Source organism: Copadichromis virginalis, linkage group LG12 (assembly GCF_057382275.1).
Source record: "Copadichromis virginalis isolate Kocher_CV1m ecotype Utaka linkage group LG12, C_Virginalis_male_GT1.1, whole genome shotgun sequence".
Lineage (NCBI taxonomy): Eukaryota > Metazoa > Chordata > Actinopteri > Cichliformes > Cichlidae > Copadichromis > Copadichromis virginalis.
Window position 1 is genome coordinate 1,017,964 of NC_140629.1, and position 17,857 is coordinate 1,035,820.

General features: G+C 45.6%; 1 protein-coding gene and 1 long non-coding RNA gene across 2 annotated transcripts; one reads left to right on the forward strand and one right to left on the reverse strand.

Annotated features, from left to right (window-relative positions):
* Window positions 1-34: 34 nt before the first annotated feature.
* Window positions 35-4,775, forward strand: LOC146696206 (uncharacterized). The gene is made up of 2 exons (XR_014923193.1): window positions 35-1,471; window positions 4,450-4,775. It is a non-coding gene; the product is annotated as an uncharacterized LOC146696206 (long non-coding RNA).
* Window positions 3,919-8,326, reverse strand: LOC146696207 (fatty acid synthase-like). Its single transcript, XM_085474281.1, has 4 exons — window positions 8,105-8,326; window positions 7,876-7,974; window positions 7,184-7,435; window positions 3,919-7,056 (listed from the first exon to the last, which is right to left on the reverse strand). The coding sequence occupies exons 1-4, from the start codon at window positions 8,192-8,194 to the stop codon at window positions 6,919-6,921; spliced, it is 579 nt and encodes a 192-aa protein (XP_085330407.1). The 5' UTR covers window positions 8,195-8,326; the 3' UTR covers window positions 3,919-6,918.
* Between the last annotated feature and the right edge of the window lie 9,531 nt (window positions 8,327-17,857).

Consider the following 17,857-nt stretch of genomic DNA (forward strand, 5'->3'; position numbering starts at 1 on the left):
ACAAGTTTCTGAACTCTGCATGAGGGTTTCTCCGACGAAGTGAGGGCCGTGAGGCACAGCTCCCCGTCCCCCGGTGACCCTGCTAGGTCCACCTTCTTAGGGAAACCCTCTGCAGAGGAGCTGACAGAGCCAGGAACTTGTGAGTTGTGTGTGTCCACTCAGGCATCATTCATGCTTGTTCTGTAGGCAGTTCCTGTCAGAAGGAGGAGGCGCAGCAGGAGCATCGGGGGGCGGAAGACGGTGCCTCAGTGCCTCTCTCCTTCTGACATTGTTAAAGAAAACACAACAAATTTATAATTATTTATAACATAAACGAGGGAGCGCTGTTTACAGATACTGAGAAGTATAAAATCTGAATCCTTTCTCTCGTTTGCTCTGAGGCGCGGGGGGGAAATATCGACAAGTCGATCAACATCATCTACAGATACATTCGACATCTCGAAAAATGTAAATTGCCACTTGATTCGTCCATTTGGTTGAAAAACCCGACCGTGAACAAGGAGCGAATATCACACCGGAAACTAAGCGCTATGCGCCGGAAGTAGCATATGCTAAGGCGCACACAGGTCTAAGTTATAGGTCTAAGTTCCCCATAATGCACTGGGTGTTTCTTCTTCACTCAACATGTGTTAGTAGACCTCTCTGCATTCAGCCCGTCTGCCCCTCATCTATCGATGGATGTTTGTTAGAGGCTTTGGTTCCCACTGTCGCTCACAGACGGTCACCTAATGTTTCCCTGTGTAACTGCAGGGTCTTTGCCTTATAACATAGAAGTAGCTTGAGGTAACTGTTGTTATGATTTGATGCTGTGTGTGTGTAATAAAGCTCCCTTACTGACAGTGGGTCACCACAGCTTGTAGCTCCATGTATTTGATGTGGCACGTTTGCCCTCGCTGACACAACCCTAAAGGGATTTGTGTGTATGAATAAAGTTTATTGTTCATACAGTTCATTGCCGTATGTCTATGAAAGGCTGAATGAGGGTTGTAGCTCCCTCAGCAGCTGTGGAGCGATGGCTCGTGGTCACCTGATTCAGCCCTGGAGATGTGGTTGGTTAGACACGCTGCTTTAGTTGGACACTACAAACCACACTCACCTGTTTACACAAACACATACACACCTTTTGTGTTACAACCACCTTGTTACACTCAAACACCAGATGATGCATCTGAGCCAACTAAGGATTCACTGAGACTGAAGAAGCTCGAGATCATAAGAATTTGAGGCTCAGCTGATACAGTATCATAGGACAATCCAACCATTGTATGTCAAGAGACTATAGGTAGTAAAAGCTCCATCTGGAGGAGGAACGACGTGGTTCAGAGCGTTGCCTCCTGCAGCTGGTGACATGTTCAGATTTCAGCTCTGTCGGTTAGAAAGTCTGTTTTTGTTTTTCATCTGTGTGTTGCTCTTTCATCCTTTTGTTCTTCCTCTTTCTTGCATCAAGCTGGCTGACTTCACCACTGATGAGGTAACCATGAGCAGTAAGCCTCGTGTCGCTCACAGTTACATTTAACATAGTGCGATAAACACACTCAGTCTTTATAAGGTACATCCTCTAAAGGTTCACATAACAGACAAACAGGATAATAAAAATAATCTGGTTCTCTGCAGCGTCCTCAGATGAACAACACACAACATTATTAGACGTCTCAGTATTTGTTACACTGAACACAAATATAAACACAACACTTTTGTTTCCATGAGCTGAACCGGATCCTGACTGGTTTTGCGACATGTGTGTCATTGTGCTACACATGTACGGCATATTTCAGAGTGGCCTTTTATTGTGGGCAGTCTCAGACACACCTGTGCAATATTCATGCTGTCTAATCAGCACCTTGACATGCCACACCTCACAGGTGTGGCATGTTAGACTACTTTTAATTAACTGCTTCAGCCCACTTACAATGAAAATGTAACAAAAAATCTTGTTCCTGACCTGTGCAGTATGTTAACACTATTGGAAGTAAAAATAACTCTAATTTTGAAAACACAACTTTCTTTCTTTCTTTTTTTTTTAATAAAGCTCTGACTTGTATTATGAGTCTGTGGTCTGGGAGAGAGTCTGTAACTCTGTCTGCAAAATACAGGATATAATGACCAATGTTGGGCAATTAATTATATAGTTACTTCTTCAAAAAAGTAACCGAGTTATGCAAACAAAGTTTTTTGCAGCTGTTTACCTAAAAATGTAGCCAAGGCGTTTTTTAATTAAACATTTCAAACTATTTACAGAACAATCAGCTGTTCTGCATCAAATCTGATGCCACACAAATTATTTGTGCCACTCCAAAAAATAATTTGTGTCCACTATGAGATGAAGGAGAACAACAGCCTGATACCTGCAGGACAACAGCAGATGTATCACTGCTGTAACACCTGTAACATTCAGCAGTCGCCTCATTGTTCTGACACACACAACAAAACTGCTGACTACACTACACACTCACTACATAAGATTTGCGCTAAACGTCGCAAATCTCTCACATCTCCAAGCACCGCCGTCACTCCTAAAACTTCCTCCCGTTTCTAACCCTTGCCATATAATTTTTGATTGGTCCACATGGTACATTTTTCCACCAATAGGAAAGGGTGGTGGGGTGTTGGTTTTGCTCACAGGCTTTCGAGCGTTTTCCTTATAAAACGGCGTTTTCACCGTTTCTTCCCGCAGTAAATATAAACAACGACAGTATTCAGGAAGAAAACCAAACATTGCAGATATTTTTATCATAACTCTGGTTGTACGCGGCCGATCAACACAATTTAAAAACTGGTATAAAGTCCACACTTTTCCCGTCAGTTGTTCCGTCGGTCCTGCTCACATCTCCAATGGTTGTACACGTTGTCATTAACGTGGCTTCACTCCACATCAGCCGCTTTGCTAAAACACCGGTGTCGGCGCATAAGGACGCGTCAGAGCCTGACAGCGACGTTGATTAGCTGCGTATATACGAATGTGAATCGCGTGATTGGCTGGACTACGGGATAAGGTGGCCTCGTTCTAATCCTATACGGGAGCAGCCAGTCACTGACTAACACTGCAAAACAGGATTGTTAAAGTTTTCATTTTAATTTCAATTCAGGTGAATTTTTTTTTTTTTTTTTTGTGCGCGCAACGCAGATTTTCTGTGCAGAGACCGTGCCAGCAGTGCGCAATTGTGTACGCGCGCAGCTTAGAGGGAACATTGCTTGCGAGTGTCGGGTCTTTTGTGTTTGTAGAAAATGTTTCATATCTCTGAGTTCAGCTCATGGAAAACAGGAGCAAAAGCAAAAGTGTTGCGTTTATATTTTTGTTCAGTGTAAATGATAAAACATCAGGTTTGACCCAGAATACAGTTTGGTCCACATGGTGGCGCTGTGAAAAGTGCGCGCTGTACTGGTGGCACCAGTGTCCCCAGCCCACAGACCAGTGCTGCCACTAATCGAGTTTCATTAGCAGCATCTAAATGCTGTTTAAAGGTGGACTTCATCTGTCACACAGGAGCAGTTTGGCTTCGCTTTGCTTAAATAATGACCTGGTGTATTTCTGTATATACACCTGCTAAGGATCAGGTGACTTTTATAATAAAAGGTTAATACGTGAAACCTTAAAAATAAAAAGAGCTGTTTTTAGCAGTATTTAGGCTGCAGTCTGTGTATTATGTCCATGATATTCTACATTACAGTAAAAACAGTAATTATATAAAGAACAGATGGATCAGGATCCTGTCTGTGTCTTTACTATGATCTCAGCTGATAATGAGGCTTGAAAGAGACATGTTTGAACTTTTGCATTGATCAGACAAATAAGCCTGCATGTTTGCATGAGCTTTACCTTTAACTGTAAAACATGAAGCCTTTATTATTAAAAAAACAAAACCCTTTTGGTGTCATACGGGTAAGAAAGCAGCGAAGCGTTTTTCTCTCTAACAGACCTTTCATCTGTTTTCTCTGCCGTTGCTCTGATGGGACCTGCAGGGTGTTTTTGGTGACGTGGAGGTTTGCACAGTTGCTGCCTGTGGTGTGTGTAGAAATGTTCATGTTCTAGTCCCACTGTGAAGCACATAGACGTGTCCTGACTTCCTGTCTGTCCCACACTCTGTTGTCTCTGTTTGTTGCTGCCAACAGTACAAGTCATCTTTGCAGATTTTACTGAATTAACAAAAACATTTTTACTGAAAGACTTATTCAGTAAACACGTTTGTTACACTGAGACTGAAAAAGAGATCCCTGTTTACGCTCATAGAAAACGAGCCTCTGTTTTACTTTATTGAAATCATTTCTAATCACAGACAGGATCAGCAGCGTGCAGCTGCAGTGAGGTGTTAGTAGAGGAGCTGTGTTTGTGAGCTGTAGTCTGGATCAGGTCTCTGTGGGAGACTCGGGTTACAGTACTTCTGAATATCACACAGCACATTTCTTCAGAATCGGTTGCTGTTTGCTAACATTTGACCTTTGCCCTTTTAGGCTGCCCTTCTGGCGCCCGTCGATGAGGACTTGGGATCTGACAAGAAGCAAACTGGGGGAAGCAGCAGAGTACCAGACTTCCCTCCTCCAGCAGGCCGGGAGATCTTGTTGCGCACCTGTGTGCCGCGACCAGCAGCGTACTCCAAGGCGCTGCCTCAGCGGCTCTTCTGTGTCCTGATGAGGGAGGAGTTTAGGTTGGCCGGAGCCTTTTCCACAGACACGTCCTTCTTTTAAGTCCTGTGAACAATTCACACCTGGGATAAAGATAAGTGAAGGACACAGGATGGAGACTTTCACATAAAACAATAAAGCTGAATTGAACTAAAGTGAATAATTTGAAAATGACTCAGTGTTTTATCAGCGACACGTTACCGCAGCCTTTTAAGATCACTGAACCTGTTACTTCAAAAAACAACATGTAATGTTGAAGGGGACAAAGAGTTAGTTCATGTTTGACACTGATGTTAATCAAAACTTCCAAGATCCAGGTTGAATAAAACAGCATTAGGTGTGTGATTTCACTCTGCTCCACACACCTGCGTGCTCCAATCAGAGACACCAGAGGAACAGGTGATGAATGTGATGGGGAAGCATACGCAGGTGTGACATACAGAGCCGTGGGAATTACAGGACATTATTACTGTTGATATATTCTCAGCGATCAGCTGTTAGTGAAGAGCATGAAAACCTTACTGCACGTCGGTCAGCTCAACTTAGCTCGCTGGATAATTTACTTGTCAGCTTGAAAACATTTAACTTTAACAAAATGTTCACCAACACGGGTCAGTGTAGGTCACTGAGTCATCCTGCACACTAGCCCTGCCCCGCCCACCTGTGTTTATACACCTCTGCAGCCCCTCCTCCTTCAGCCGGGACATTTGTTCTAGCCTTCATTCATAAACTCGGCTTTCTAACATGCAGCTAAAGTTCAGTCTGCATGCTCGACCCACATACTCCTGGTAGCTGAAGTGAAATACTGCTGTGCGTAAGGGTCGGGCGGGTGACCACGTCACCTGGTCATGGGGTAAATGCTGCGGCCGGGTTCAACTCTGACCTGAGGCCCTTTATTTCTCCCTCCCTGCTTTGCTGTCTGGTCTTCATTGTGCTATTAAATACAGACAAAAAAGTTTGTTCTCCTCCTTCCATCACCACCTTTGTTGCATGTAGAAAAGTGTCATATAGAACCAGTCGTTACTTTAATGGTCTGAACTAAACGGTCGGGTGGCGCCAACAGCGACTAAGAATTTTCTGGGCCAACAGGATTTGTGTTTCAGTCCCTGATAAACTGACCCATCCTCTAAAAAACAAAACCCAAAAACTATATTTACAAGATAAATGATCAGAAATAGTAACGACAACAAAAGCACAGGAATCATAGATCCAACGGGACAGGCTCGTTACAATGAAGGAAAACACTGAGCGACTGTTGAGGCCCTTATTAGTCCTACAAAACATAACAGAAATGTTACAATAAAACACAGAGGCCTTTATTGTCACGTCCATCGTACTGTGACTCCTCAGCACATTCATCTCCAATCAGCAGCTTCCTTCACTGACCCAATCACAGGTCTCAGGCCAGCTGTTGTACTCAGGTTTGGATTATTTGCTGAGGTTTTAGATCTCTGGACCAAAGCCTTTAAAAGGAAACAGTTTCTCAGAGGTTACATCAGTAAATATGATCTCACTGTTACAGTGATCATTCACATCTCTGATTAACCTCTGAAGAGACACATTTGGTCCTTAGCGACGCCTCTGTCACAGGCGTCTGTCAGAACAACAGCGTGTGTTTGACACAGTCCATCATGAAGAGAAGCAGTTTTTCTTCTGAATTAGTGAAATAACTGGTCTGTAAATTACAGTAACACGAGTGTCATTGTTAAAACACAGTTTATGAAACACTTCATTTGTTGTTAACTTATTGACAACGTAAACATTTGCTGGTTGCCACTGTAACTGATGACTGTGTGGTCACATGACTGAAAAGTAAACAAATATCACAAAATAAAGAAATGCCTCCAACTTGTGTTACGAGTAGTTAGTGTGCAGAAACACGGCTGCAGGGTCAGCCCTCCCTCCACAGTCGCTCATCAGGCTGGTCGCAGCGCGTTTGCCTGTCTACTGATGTCTGCATGAGCAGAAACACCAATTTGAGTGATGTTATGTAATTCAGGATTCAATCAATGTGTCAGTGTTTGTTACTTTGTTACATTCATTTTTTAACCACGTTATTTTGTTGTGGGATGAACTTCTGCAAACAACAACATATGGCAACAAAAAACAAAACTTGCAGTTGGAATCGATGGAGCTGTGAGATGATGGGATGTCGACTGGTTCACTAACCATTAACATTTGGGATATTAGGATAACAGTAGCGTGTAAACATAAGCAGTGCAAACACTTCCTATAACGACACATTTACAGTCTAGTTTGGGGAAAGCTGAGGAATTAGGGTGAAGAGACGGTGGATGTTTAACCCTCCCTTGGTTTGACAGCTCGCTCAGCCAGCGAGTTATGAATGATGTTCTTGATAGACTCCGCCCCCGCGCCTTCTAGGAAAGTGTGGTGATCTCCCTTGATGACGTGGACCGACACCTCGCCATCACAGACCTGAAGAAAGACGCAGTACACAGTTTGAACATTGGAAGGCTCAGACAGAGTTTATAGAAACACACACAAGCGCACACACGCACAGTGAACATAAGTACTACAGACTGATGTAAATGTGCATCGGTACCTCGCTGAGCTTATAGTCAGCTCCCAGGTTTTGCTCATATTCGCTGCTGGTTTCGGCGCGCAGCAGCTTCACGCTGCCGTGGTATTTTGCAGTAGGTACATATGCATCAGCAGCCTTTAGCTTGTAGTAGAAGGCGGAGGCTGCAAAGTGCAGTGAGTCTCGGTCGATGTCCTTGTGAGCGGAGGTGATTAGGTCCACGGCCACACTGACGCGTGCATTCAGGTCTGACAGCGGGAGCAGAGTCTCCAAAAGCTGTAGGATGTAACCATGGAGACGACTGTAAGTTCATAGCAAACGTTACCGCGTGCTCGCGGAGATATTGTTGTTTTCAGAAAAGTAAGTGACACATAATTAATGAACATCACAGATCTTATGTATATGAAAATGCAAAATGAAGATGTTTTGATATTCAGGAGTTACAAATGTCAGCTTTCAGTGAGAAACTGTACGAAGGTTTGATTTAACCGCATGTTTTACTTTAGTCTCCATAACAGCTCCAAACATCACATCATTGTTGAGTCAAACCTGCACCACACACAGACTGTGCTGGAACAGCAGCTCCAGACTGTGTTACAGTCACCATCTTTACCTTACAGGCGCCGTGAGGCAAAAGCTCAGGTTGTGTGGCCTTTAACGCTGATGCCACATAAAGGAATACTTGTGTGTGAACCTGTGGGTCAGAGACAGTATACCTTGTTGTATTCAATGCCAGTGAACTGCTGGATGAAGGCACACAAGGCTTCAGTCTCAGCCTCAGACTCGTTGCCGGGTGTTAGCTTGGCTCTGTAGCTCTGCAAATCAAAAACACAGTTAAACCTGTTCACATGCAGATCATGTGACCAGAGCTCATCCTTCAAAACCAACATCACACACGCTATACAGCATATACATGAAATAAAGATGCGCGAGTGTTTCTCTGACCTGTGTGTACGCTGCCACATATGAATGTGAGCCATCAAAGAGAAACAGGAACTCCACAGGCTGATTCTGGGTCTGCAGCTGAGAGCACATTTCAAATGCTACACAGGCACCAGAAGAATATCCAGCGACTCTGTACGGGCCGTCCGGCTGCACCTGCCTGACGCAGCTCACGTAGTAGGCAGCCAGGGACTCAATGCTATCCAGAGGAGCAGCTGCAAAGGAAACACATGAGGGGAGTTAGTTTGGCTGCACAGTGACATAAACAGCTGATGCACAACATGTGAGTGACAAAGGTCTGAGAACAGAACCACAAACTTTTAAACTGTGAAACAAAGAAAACATGAAATCACATCAGGTCTTTGGTTTTCCTCAGGCCATTATGGAGGGAGCTGTATATGTACAAGTGTTTGTAGTTTCACCTTTGAACAGTCAGACTTTCAGCTTTAACACATTTTGCTGTTTAACAGTTACACACGTTTTGATACACATGATTGTGACACCTGGTGAGGACGCACACTCATCATTTGATGACAAGTAAGGACACGTAGTTTCCACGATGGTTCAAAGTGTTGATTTTGTGTTTTAAAGTTTTTCTCTGTGACTGTAAAGTCATTTTAATATGAGCCCCATTATGCTGACAAACCCACGCAGACGATGCACACAGCTCAGCAACACCAACAAGCCTGAAACTCAAATGACATGAAAAGTTATCCATGAGGCGCCAAAACACAACAACAGCTGCAGCAAAGGCTCTTTGTACTGTAAGATGAAGATCCTACAAAAGTAGAAGCCTCACAAACCACATGTAGACTGGTTGTGCAAACTCCCACAGACCCTGCAGTCGAGAGGATAACAAGCTGCTCCAGTGATCATGACCAGGACACAAACTGCTTCCTCCTGAATCAGAGGCCTGACTGACAGACACACCCTGGCATAGAGGAGGCTGAGGAGTGTGACAGTTGGAGCACACGCTCAGGTCTAGGTCTTTAAACAGGGGAACCACCACCCCAGTGTGCCAGTCCAGAGGCAGCATCCCAGAGCTTCACGCAGCGCCGTGTCAGCCAGGACGGCCCTGCAACACCCAGATCCTTCTCATCAGCCTCAGGTCTGTCCTAAATCCTAGCAGGAGCTACCACGACGCGTACCACAAAATGCATCGCACTGGTTCTTCCCAGTAGTTGGAACTGGTTGTCTGCTTGCCAATGAATCCTGCTTATTGGTTCCACTTGTGCTACAATCAGGACGAATTGTAGTGGGTTAGGGTTAGCTGGATATGTGCTGGATATGTGGTGGAGGGTAACTGCAGGAGAAGAAGCTAGTGGGGGAGTAGAGCAGGGGAGGATGTGGGTCCCCGGGGCCTGCTGGAGGGCAAGGGCCATGCCCGATGTGAGTAGCAGCAGGGCCAGTGCGCCCAGGAGCACATCTTTTTCGACCGTAAGGGAGACAGGAGGCCGACTCACTGCCTCGGCTAAATGGAGAGGGAATTTCAGAAGGGCCAGGGCACAAGCATGGACCTTTTTCAGCTGTAAGGGAGACAAGAGCAAGGTGTGACGTAGGTCCCCGGGGCCTGCTGGAGGTCCAGGTCCACGCTCGATTTGAGTAGCAGCAATGGCCAGTGCACCAGGAGCACATCTTTTTCGACTATAAAGGAGACAGGAGGCCGAACAGGTCTCTGACCCTTCAGCATAGACAGGTGGCTGAATGGGCCCCTTGGGCCCTCCAGCCGAGACAGACAGCTCAAACGGGTTCCTCTGACCCTTCAGCGGAGACAGACACCGAACCAGCATGTGTGGAGACCTCTGGCAGTGTGGACACTGGCTGGAGCTTAGTGGCACATTGGCTTGGCTCAGGCAGTGGTATGCAGTCCTCAGAGGGCTGAAAGTGTTCTCCAACACATCCAGCAGAGGACAGAGGACTCTACTAAAAAATCCGACTCTACTAACCTATCAGAGGCTGCTTAAGATCAGAATGCAATCATCTGCAGTTTTCTTCTTAATTAACAATAAACTTAGTGTATATGTACTCCTAAATTTGATGAAAGTGATAAATAATAGACAGCTCTCTCTCTATATATATTCTGACATTTAACTAATTCAAAAGATATTTCAATATTTATTTATCTAAAACAAAACAAGTTAGAATAGCCTTTATTGTCATTGTACAGAGTACAACGAAATTGGAGTGCCACTCCCTTGGTGCAAGTTTCAATAATAAATATAAATGTAAAATATAAAAAGTACAAAAAAACAATCGTAAGTACTCAAACAATAGTTTGTACAATATATACAGGATAGCAGCATTAATATGATGACAGTATGAATAGCAGCATAATATAATGACAGTGACGGTATGGAATAGGTTCAATTGTTTTTGTTCTTATTTACTACGGTGATAGCTCTGGGAAAGAAGCTATCCCTGAATCTGTTTGTCCTGGTTTTATGTGACCTGTACCGTCGGCCTGACGGTAATAGTTCAAACAGTTGGTTGCTGGGGTGAGAGTAGTCCTTGATGATATTGCCAGCTCTGCTGAGGTACCGAGAGTTTGCAGTGACCTCCATGCTGGGCAGAGAGCAGCCAGTGATCTTCTAGTTGCAAGTTCACTCTAAATTGATGTTTAACAGAAAAAAAAAATGTTTTTATGTTTTTTCCCTAAAGTGTATGTAAATATCTGGTTTCAGCTGTGAATATACTGCTGTGTATTGAAATTCCTCTTGTTTTGCATAGAAATATACTGAACAACATACAAAGCATAATATATAAAATAAAATCTACCTGAGTTTTTTCTTTGAAAGAAGCCACTTATGTCAATTGTTGTGTTCATCAGTACATAACTGAAACCGATTACAGTGCTTTGTTTAGCCGTGGAGGGAAACAACTGAAAATATGAAATAAACACACATGTAAGCTAAGACTCTCTAAAAAAACATCATTGTTGTTGTTCGGATTTTCATTTCCCCATTTGTTGATTCACTCCAAGAGCAAGTAACGTAATATGGGTCAAGTGATCAGTTTGATATCAATCTTTTGTGATACACCGTCATATTTACATTATTTGTACAGTATGAATGATTTGCTTTGGTACCTGGTCAAACTTAAGCTCTCCTCTGTCTGCCTGTCTACGCTTCTCCTGCAGCAGTTTCTCCCCCCTCGCTCACATGCGTAAGTGCTATGCTCAGTCACCCAGTGCCTGAGCTCAGATCATACCAAAATTAGGGTGAATTTACGACTGTGCGCTATGTGCTTCGAATATTGTGTGTAGTTTTTTGTTTTATACAGTTGGCAGTCAGGCATCAGTAACAAAATCACCAGGCTCACAGTAGACAGATTCACAAGAAATTCATTTGGGCTTAGAAGGAATAAAACAAACAGAATCCTTAATTAAGCTTGCGTTAGATTGCAAAATGGTCCCAGATGAAACAGTCTTAACAACACGAAATGCACAGTTCTTTTGTAAAGGTTCTTTTTATTTGGAAGGAAAAATAAGCACAGACAGAGTCCCCAGAAGTGTCCAAAAAGTGATTTATTAAACACACACAGTTATACAGTGTGGGAAGCCGGTCTTCGATCTTCTCTGCTCGTTACAGAAAGCTTTATAGCCTAATATGACGTCAGAACATTTCCTAGAACTCAGCTTCTCAGAAACCTAACACTTTCTCAGGCTTTATGTTCCCAGATATGGATGAGGGAAAACATCTGGTCTAAACAATTGTGTGTCCGAGTGTGCAGTTTGTGAGATTGTCTGTCCAGGCCAACAAAAGGTCGCTGTCCTCATCTGACTTTACTTTGGGCCGCCTGGAGCCACAGAGATGCTGGTGGTTTTTGCATAATAGAATATTACAGAGGAATGTGTCTTATTCTGCGTGCTCTGGAATACAAGATTAAGCAGATTTACTAAATGATAAATGATACATGATAATGGTGATGATCAACTGATACTAAGTGATGCAGACTAATGAAATAATAATGAAATAATGGCAGTGAAATTACATGTTTTTCTTGACAACTCAACTTACACCAGGATTTGTCTCACTCCTCCGTCCAGCCTACAATCTCCCTCAAAGGCATCATGGACTCCGGCGCAGCTGAACCTGCTGAGCCTGAGCTCAGGGCTCTCTCCAGCATCTTTACTAAAAGCCGCCGGACCAGAGGGATGAGACAACATCCAATCATCAATATGACAAGAAAAACAACAAAAGAAAACATGGCAGACATAACAACACTCTTCCATTGCCCAAAGACAGACGTGAACCAGTCTCCCGGTCCAGTGTTCACACCTGATTGCTCATGCATGGTTTTAGATAACATTTTCAGACTCTCAAGCGCCCTAGTAACCGTACCGTCTGGTGCAGTATTGTTGGGTATGAACGTGCAACACATGTCCCCAAACATGGCACAGACACCACCTTTCTCAGCCAACAACATGTCCAGGGCCATTCGATTCTGGATTCCCATTAACGACGTCGGGCCTAATTGTTCCGCAAGGCCTTCTACCGCGTCCCTAGTGAGATTAGAGAGTCTCAACACATTATAATGGACATAGTTAATGCGATCGACATTTTTATTCGGAGTTATCCATAGAAACACACTTTCAAAGCCGGCCGCTATCTGATTAACTAACTTATACTCATCTGGAACTCCCCTGGGAACTCCTATTGAGTCAATCCAGGTTGGCGAGTCCCATCTTGGGTCATATTTGTGCATACTGTTGCGAAATCGATCAACTTCAGACCAGACAAAAAACAACGGAGGCTCCGGAAAAGTGCAATCAAACGATGAGTTTTATTATCACAGGAGAACAACCAACCGTCAGCATACAGAATGGGTTGCTCTGACAAAAATACACTGGGTTCTGGTTTTATAGGATAACATATCACACCTACGTCAATACAGTTCAAAAATACAGGGTGACAGATGGACAAAAGTTCAATTCGTGCAAACAAGGGTACATCACATTATATTATATTATAATATGTTATATTATATCCCCTTTCACATTAGAGCCACAACAGGACCCACTAGAACATGGGAACAAGTAAAAGTGAAATATAAGAATATTCTACAGAATGGTAATATTTATCACTTATATTGCTTGTCGTCTCTTGGAAAGAGACCCTGGAATACTCTGTTTGTTCATAACAGCAACCAAGAAAAGGGCAGAGCAAAAAAAAAGACAGGTGGTGGTCCTGCACCCCCTCGTCAACAAGTTGGTTAAGTAAATAATACCCTCACGGGAAAATCGATATCTCTCTATGAGCACACTGTCGCGCTGAGCTAAAGGATCCTGTCTGTCCCGCAATATACGCTGAATTCTGAGGACTCTCCTTATCAATCTTGCACCTTCCGCAATGGGTTGCTCGCGTAAACGGACAGGATATGACTGCGACAGACTTCCCAAATCCACCTTCGCTTTTATAGCCGTGGTCTCTCATCTTGATTACACGAAGTAATTTACAATTACTACTCTGAAATATGAATTACATCTGTAATAATCACATACATGTAATAGAATGTTAATAGTACATTTCCCTTTTTTAGGGAATGACCTGTATGTATCTGTGTGAAATCAATAAAAGGATCAAGTGCTGCATTATCTTTAGTTACATTGATGTTATTTATTTATGGTGAAACAGTGGTGGAATATCGCTGTTGCTTTCGTATGAATGACGCGGACATACCTGCGTGGCCGCGATCTAATCCTGTTTACATAAAGTAAACCTGCTCCCCAGCAGGTTTACGCTTACGGCTCTGTTGCTATGACAGCAAGTCCCGGATGGGCTTCGGGGAACCGAACGATCCAGGATCACGCGAAATCGTCAACAATCTCATCCAGCTAACTCACTTAGCGCGGTACGAAGAACAGGCCCCTGAGTGCTCATGCATGGTTTTAGACAAAGTTTTCAGGCCCTGCAGAGCTCGGGTTACTGAGCCACCTGGGGCAGTATTATTGGGGATATACGTGCAGCACATATCTCCAAACATCGAGCACACACCTCCCCTCTCTGCCAATAACATGTCAAGCGCCATCCTATTTTGAACTCCCATCAGAGAACTTGGACCCAATTGTTCTGCGAACCCCATCATGGCGTCCCTGGTTAGGTTAGAAAGTCTCAGCAGATTGTAATGAACATAGTTAATGCGGTCAACATTCTTATTAGGTGTTACCCAAAGGAATATACTCTCAAATCCTGCAGCTATCGGATTCACCAGCTTATATTCGTCTGGAACTCCCCTAGGCGAGTTCAGGCGAGGATCATAAGCATGTGTACCTTGGGTCCCTCTTTTGACCAAAACATGTCTCAGACGTCTGGCGGCCCCGTCTCTGGGCTGGGGCCCGGGCCGGGCCTCGGGGGCTTGGGTCCTGGTTGGTGTGCTGCCGGGGTTGTGGGCGGGTGGGTGCATGGGGGCCCGGCCCTGGAGCAGGGTGCCGCCGGTGCGTCGAGCCGCCTGGGGGGCTCTTCAACTGGTGGGGGAGATTGTCACATCTTGCAGGAGCTTTCTTCTCTTCAGGAACTCTCTGCAGGAGGGGGAGATACAGGAGAGGTGGAGGAAGATCTCAGCCTGGGCGTTTACCGTCTTATGTAGTCTGGAAGATGTGTGGATGGTGGGGTGGGTGCAGTTTTCTCTGTGGTGGGGTTGGGTGGACTGTCCAGGGCTCTGTGGAGCCGGAGGGCGCTACTGCACTGGGCCCCGGTCTGATGGGCCTGGGCCCCCCTTCCCTGGCGGGTCGCGGAGGGTGGGAGTGCCTACTGGGGTCAGCGGGGGAGCTGGCCCCAGGGAGGGGTTACCTGCCCCTCCCTTCCTTCCCTCCCCATCTCCAGCTGCCTCCCTCTTCCCGCTCCTCCACAACCACCCACACATGCAGGGCCTTGGAGTGGGGGTATGTCACCAGGGTGCAGAGGAGGCTACCCCCCCCCCGTCCCCTTCTGGCTGCCTCTGCCTCAATTTTATCCCACAACTTAGACATTCACATTATTCACACTCTCATTACACATACATATAGGATCTTGGGGGTGGGCACAATCACGGAGTCCAAATTACCATCAGGGTGTACACCTCACCCCTGGCGTCGTTGCCCACCTCTCAATTTTAAATACACTTAGTCATTGAGGGCTAGCAGGAGGGACCATGCGCTTACCTGCTGCTCCTTGGCAGGTAGCTCCATGCCCTCCTGGGTTTTAATTACACCTTAGAACACATATGCATCAACACTACAATGAGCGGGTGGAGGGAGGTTTGGAGTCTTCTCTCACCCCCATTCTCTGCGGCCTGCTGGAGCGGGAGGGCTAGTAGGAGGAGTTGGCCGTCCGACTGCGGTCTGGGGTGTGGGGCCTCCCTGCTGCTGCGGAGTCGGGGTGGTCTGCCTCTCCTCACCGCAGGGAAAAGGGTAACACCACCTGGGTCTGGGTGCAATTCCCCCCTCCAGGGGCAAGGGTACCTAGACCCGGTTTGTAGAGTACGCTTGGGGAGTGTGATTGTGTATACAGCGTCTCTTTATGTCTGTCTCCACGTTGGTTGAGTGTGGAGTGAGTGCATATGAGAGCATGAGGGTGGGAATGGATGTTTGTGTCTGTGTGTGCCTGTATGTCTGTGTCTATATGTCAGGTTGGGTATCAGACGCCACCTCTCTGGGGACACCTCAGGCCCTCCAAGGTTTGGAGGCCTATCTCCACCCACCACCACTTCCCCTGCCGGTGGCGGACTCCCTCAGGTGTCGGTGTGTTGGTGGTTCTTTGTGTCTGGGGGTGGGCGTCCGGGTACACACCGGCTCACTCCTTGGCGGCCGCTTGTCGGGGCCTGGGGCTCGCTCGGGCCCCTTTGGAGGTGGGGTGCCCCCGGCCTCTCGGCCTGGGGCTCGGTCACTCAGGCACAGCTGGGGGCCGGCGGAGCTCACGGGCGCGTCACTGCAACTCCCCCTGACTTCTGCTCCGCGGCTGCTGGGCGAGCCCTCATCTGGGACTCTCCTCAGCTCTTACTGGAACAGTGGCGCGGCTGCCCCTCTGTTGGTCTTCCATGGTCTCTTGTGTTCTGGGGGCCTCTGGATGTCTGGAGTTTTGATCTCCTCCATACCCGCTTCACACCCTGGAGGACGGGGCTGTGGCCCCCCCACACTCCCTAGCAGATCATTACATGGAGAAACCTTTGGAATGCAAGCATGCTGATCCACACAGGTATGCACACATGGGTATTCACAGACGCGGACTAAAGCTTTCTTGGCTGCTGCCTCAAAGCACACTGTGCGCTGTCTATCTTGCGTGCTGCACAATATCGTTTATTATTTAGTAAATACTGATATCTATGACTAGCTAGTTTATTGTGATGGTGCTTTGTTTTCTCTATTATTATGTTGCTCTTTGTTGTTTGCTGTCTCCTCTGTTTGTTTTTTTTTGTTTGTTTTTTTTTTTTTTCTCCATACAGGTGACCCAGGAGTTTTTTTTTTTTTTTCTCTCTCTCTCTCTCTCTTCCCCCCCCCTCTCACCGTCTCTTCTCCCCTTTGGTTTTCTTTCTTTCTCTCCCCCTCTTTCTCTCATTCATTCCCCCTGTCCTATTTATAAAAAAAAAAAAAAAAAAAATGACAAAGGATGAACTGAAGCTCTGCCATCACGTAATGTCGCTTACTGCTGTTTCTGATGTCATTTATAAAAAATAAAAATTAAAAAAAAAATTAAAAAAAAAGACGTCTGGCGGCTAGAGTACGTGTGTTGCGTTGTGGAATAGCCTTTACCTGATTCCCAATCAGCATGAGTGGAGCTCCTAATCGCACCATCGCACATGTCCCTACGCTTCCTATAGGAACATGAACCAACAGAGTATTTTCCCCACAATAATAATAGAGCCCACTTCCTGCCCAGGTTCCAATTACCGTGCTAGGGCCGCTTACATTGTTGGTGGTTCGTCCCTGAAGTGTGACGGCACACCAAGTTGGATCGATCTCTCCCACCTTGTACTTTTCATTATCAGTAGAGAACTTAAAACATGCATAGTTATCTTGTTTTGGCATAAATGGGCCCACTGTTGTCTGACACTTTCCATCTACTACTGGCTCCTGTACATTTAATGACGTCACACAAATCTAACATGAATGAGCTGGTAGACCCTTTAACATAGTTCAACTCTATGCCATTATTTCTGCTGAGACATTCATCACCTTTACCTGACCCCTCGCGCTTTTGTCTTTCTAGCGATCCTGTTTTAGGACCTACAGTCTCAGGAACTGCTGGGCTGGACTGGCCTCCGTGTTCAGACAAGGGGTCCGGAGTGCCTTGCAAAATACAGACAAAAGACAACAGAGCCATGGTTACTATTATCGCATATAATACACATGTAGTTGTAAGGAACATTTTAATACGTTTCTTCCCATTACGTGTCTCTGATTCGGTTGTTTGCATCATGTTATATAAACTTTGTATTCTAGACTTGTTATATAGATTTTAGATTCTGGACTGAAACTCCCCTCTTTGTGGAGCCTTTAACTTATCACTGCCCCTTTCTGATGGCGTGACGACCTTCTCCGCTGCTGCTCTTCTTTCTTCAGCCTTCCAGGTGGACTACTGAATGGCCTGTTGCACAGGTGAGAGGGTTTATTCTGCCTCTGTTTGTTGACACCTGTGTTGGTTGAAGCCTCTTCCTCAACCAAGCTCTCATGTGCTGGTGCACACTGCGACCAGTGATACCAGGTGTCGCCCTTCCCTTTCAGTTGGACTGCTGTAGTTGTCCTGGCAACGACCTCGTATGGACCAGTCCAGCGTGGCTCCT

Bases quoted from the DNA above. Each gene is read 5' to 3' on its own strand.
- LOC146696207 (XM_085474281.1), bottom strand. From the start codon at position 8,194: ATGTGCTCTCAGCTGCAGACCCAGAATCAGCCTGTGGAGTTCCTGTTT. The intron at 7,975-8,104 runs GTCAGAGAAACA...TTTGATTTGCAG, and splicing joins ATGTGGCAGCGTACACACAG to AGCTACAGAGCCAAGCTAAC. The intron at 7,057-7,183 runs GTACCGATGCAC...GTCTTTCTTCAG, and splicing joins CTGACTATAAGCTCAGCGAG to GTCTGTGATGGCGAGGTGTC.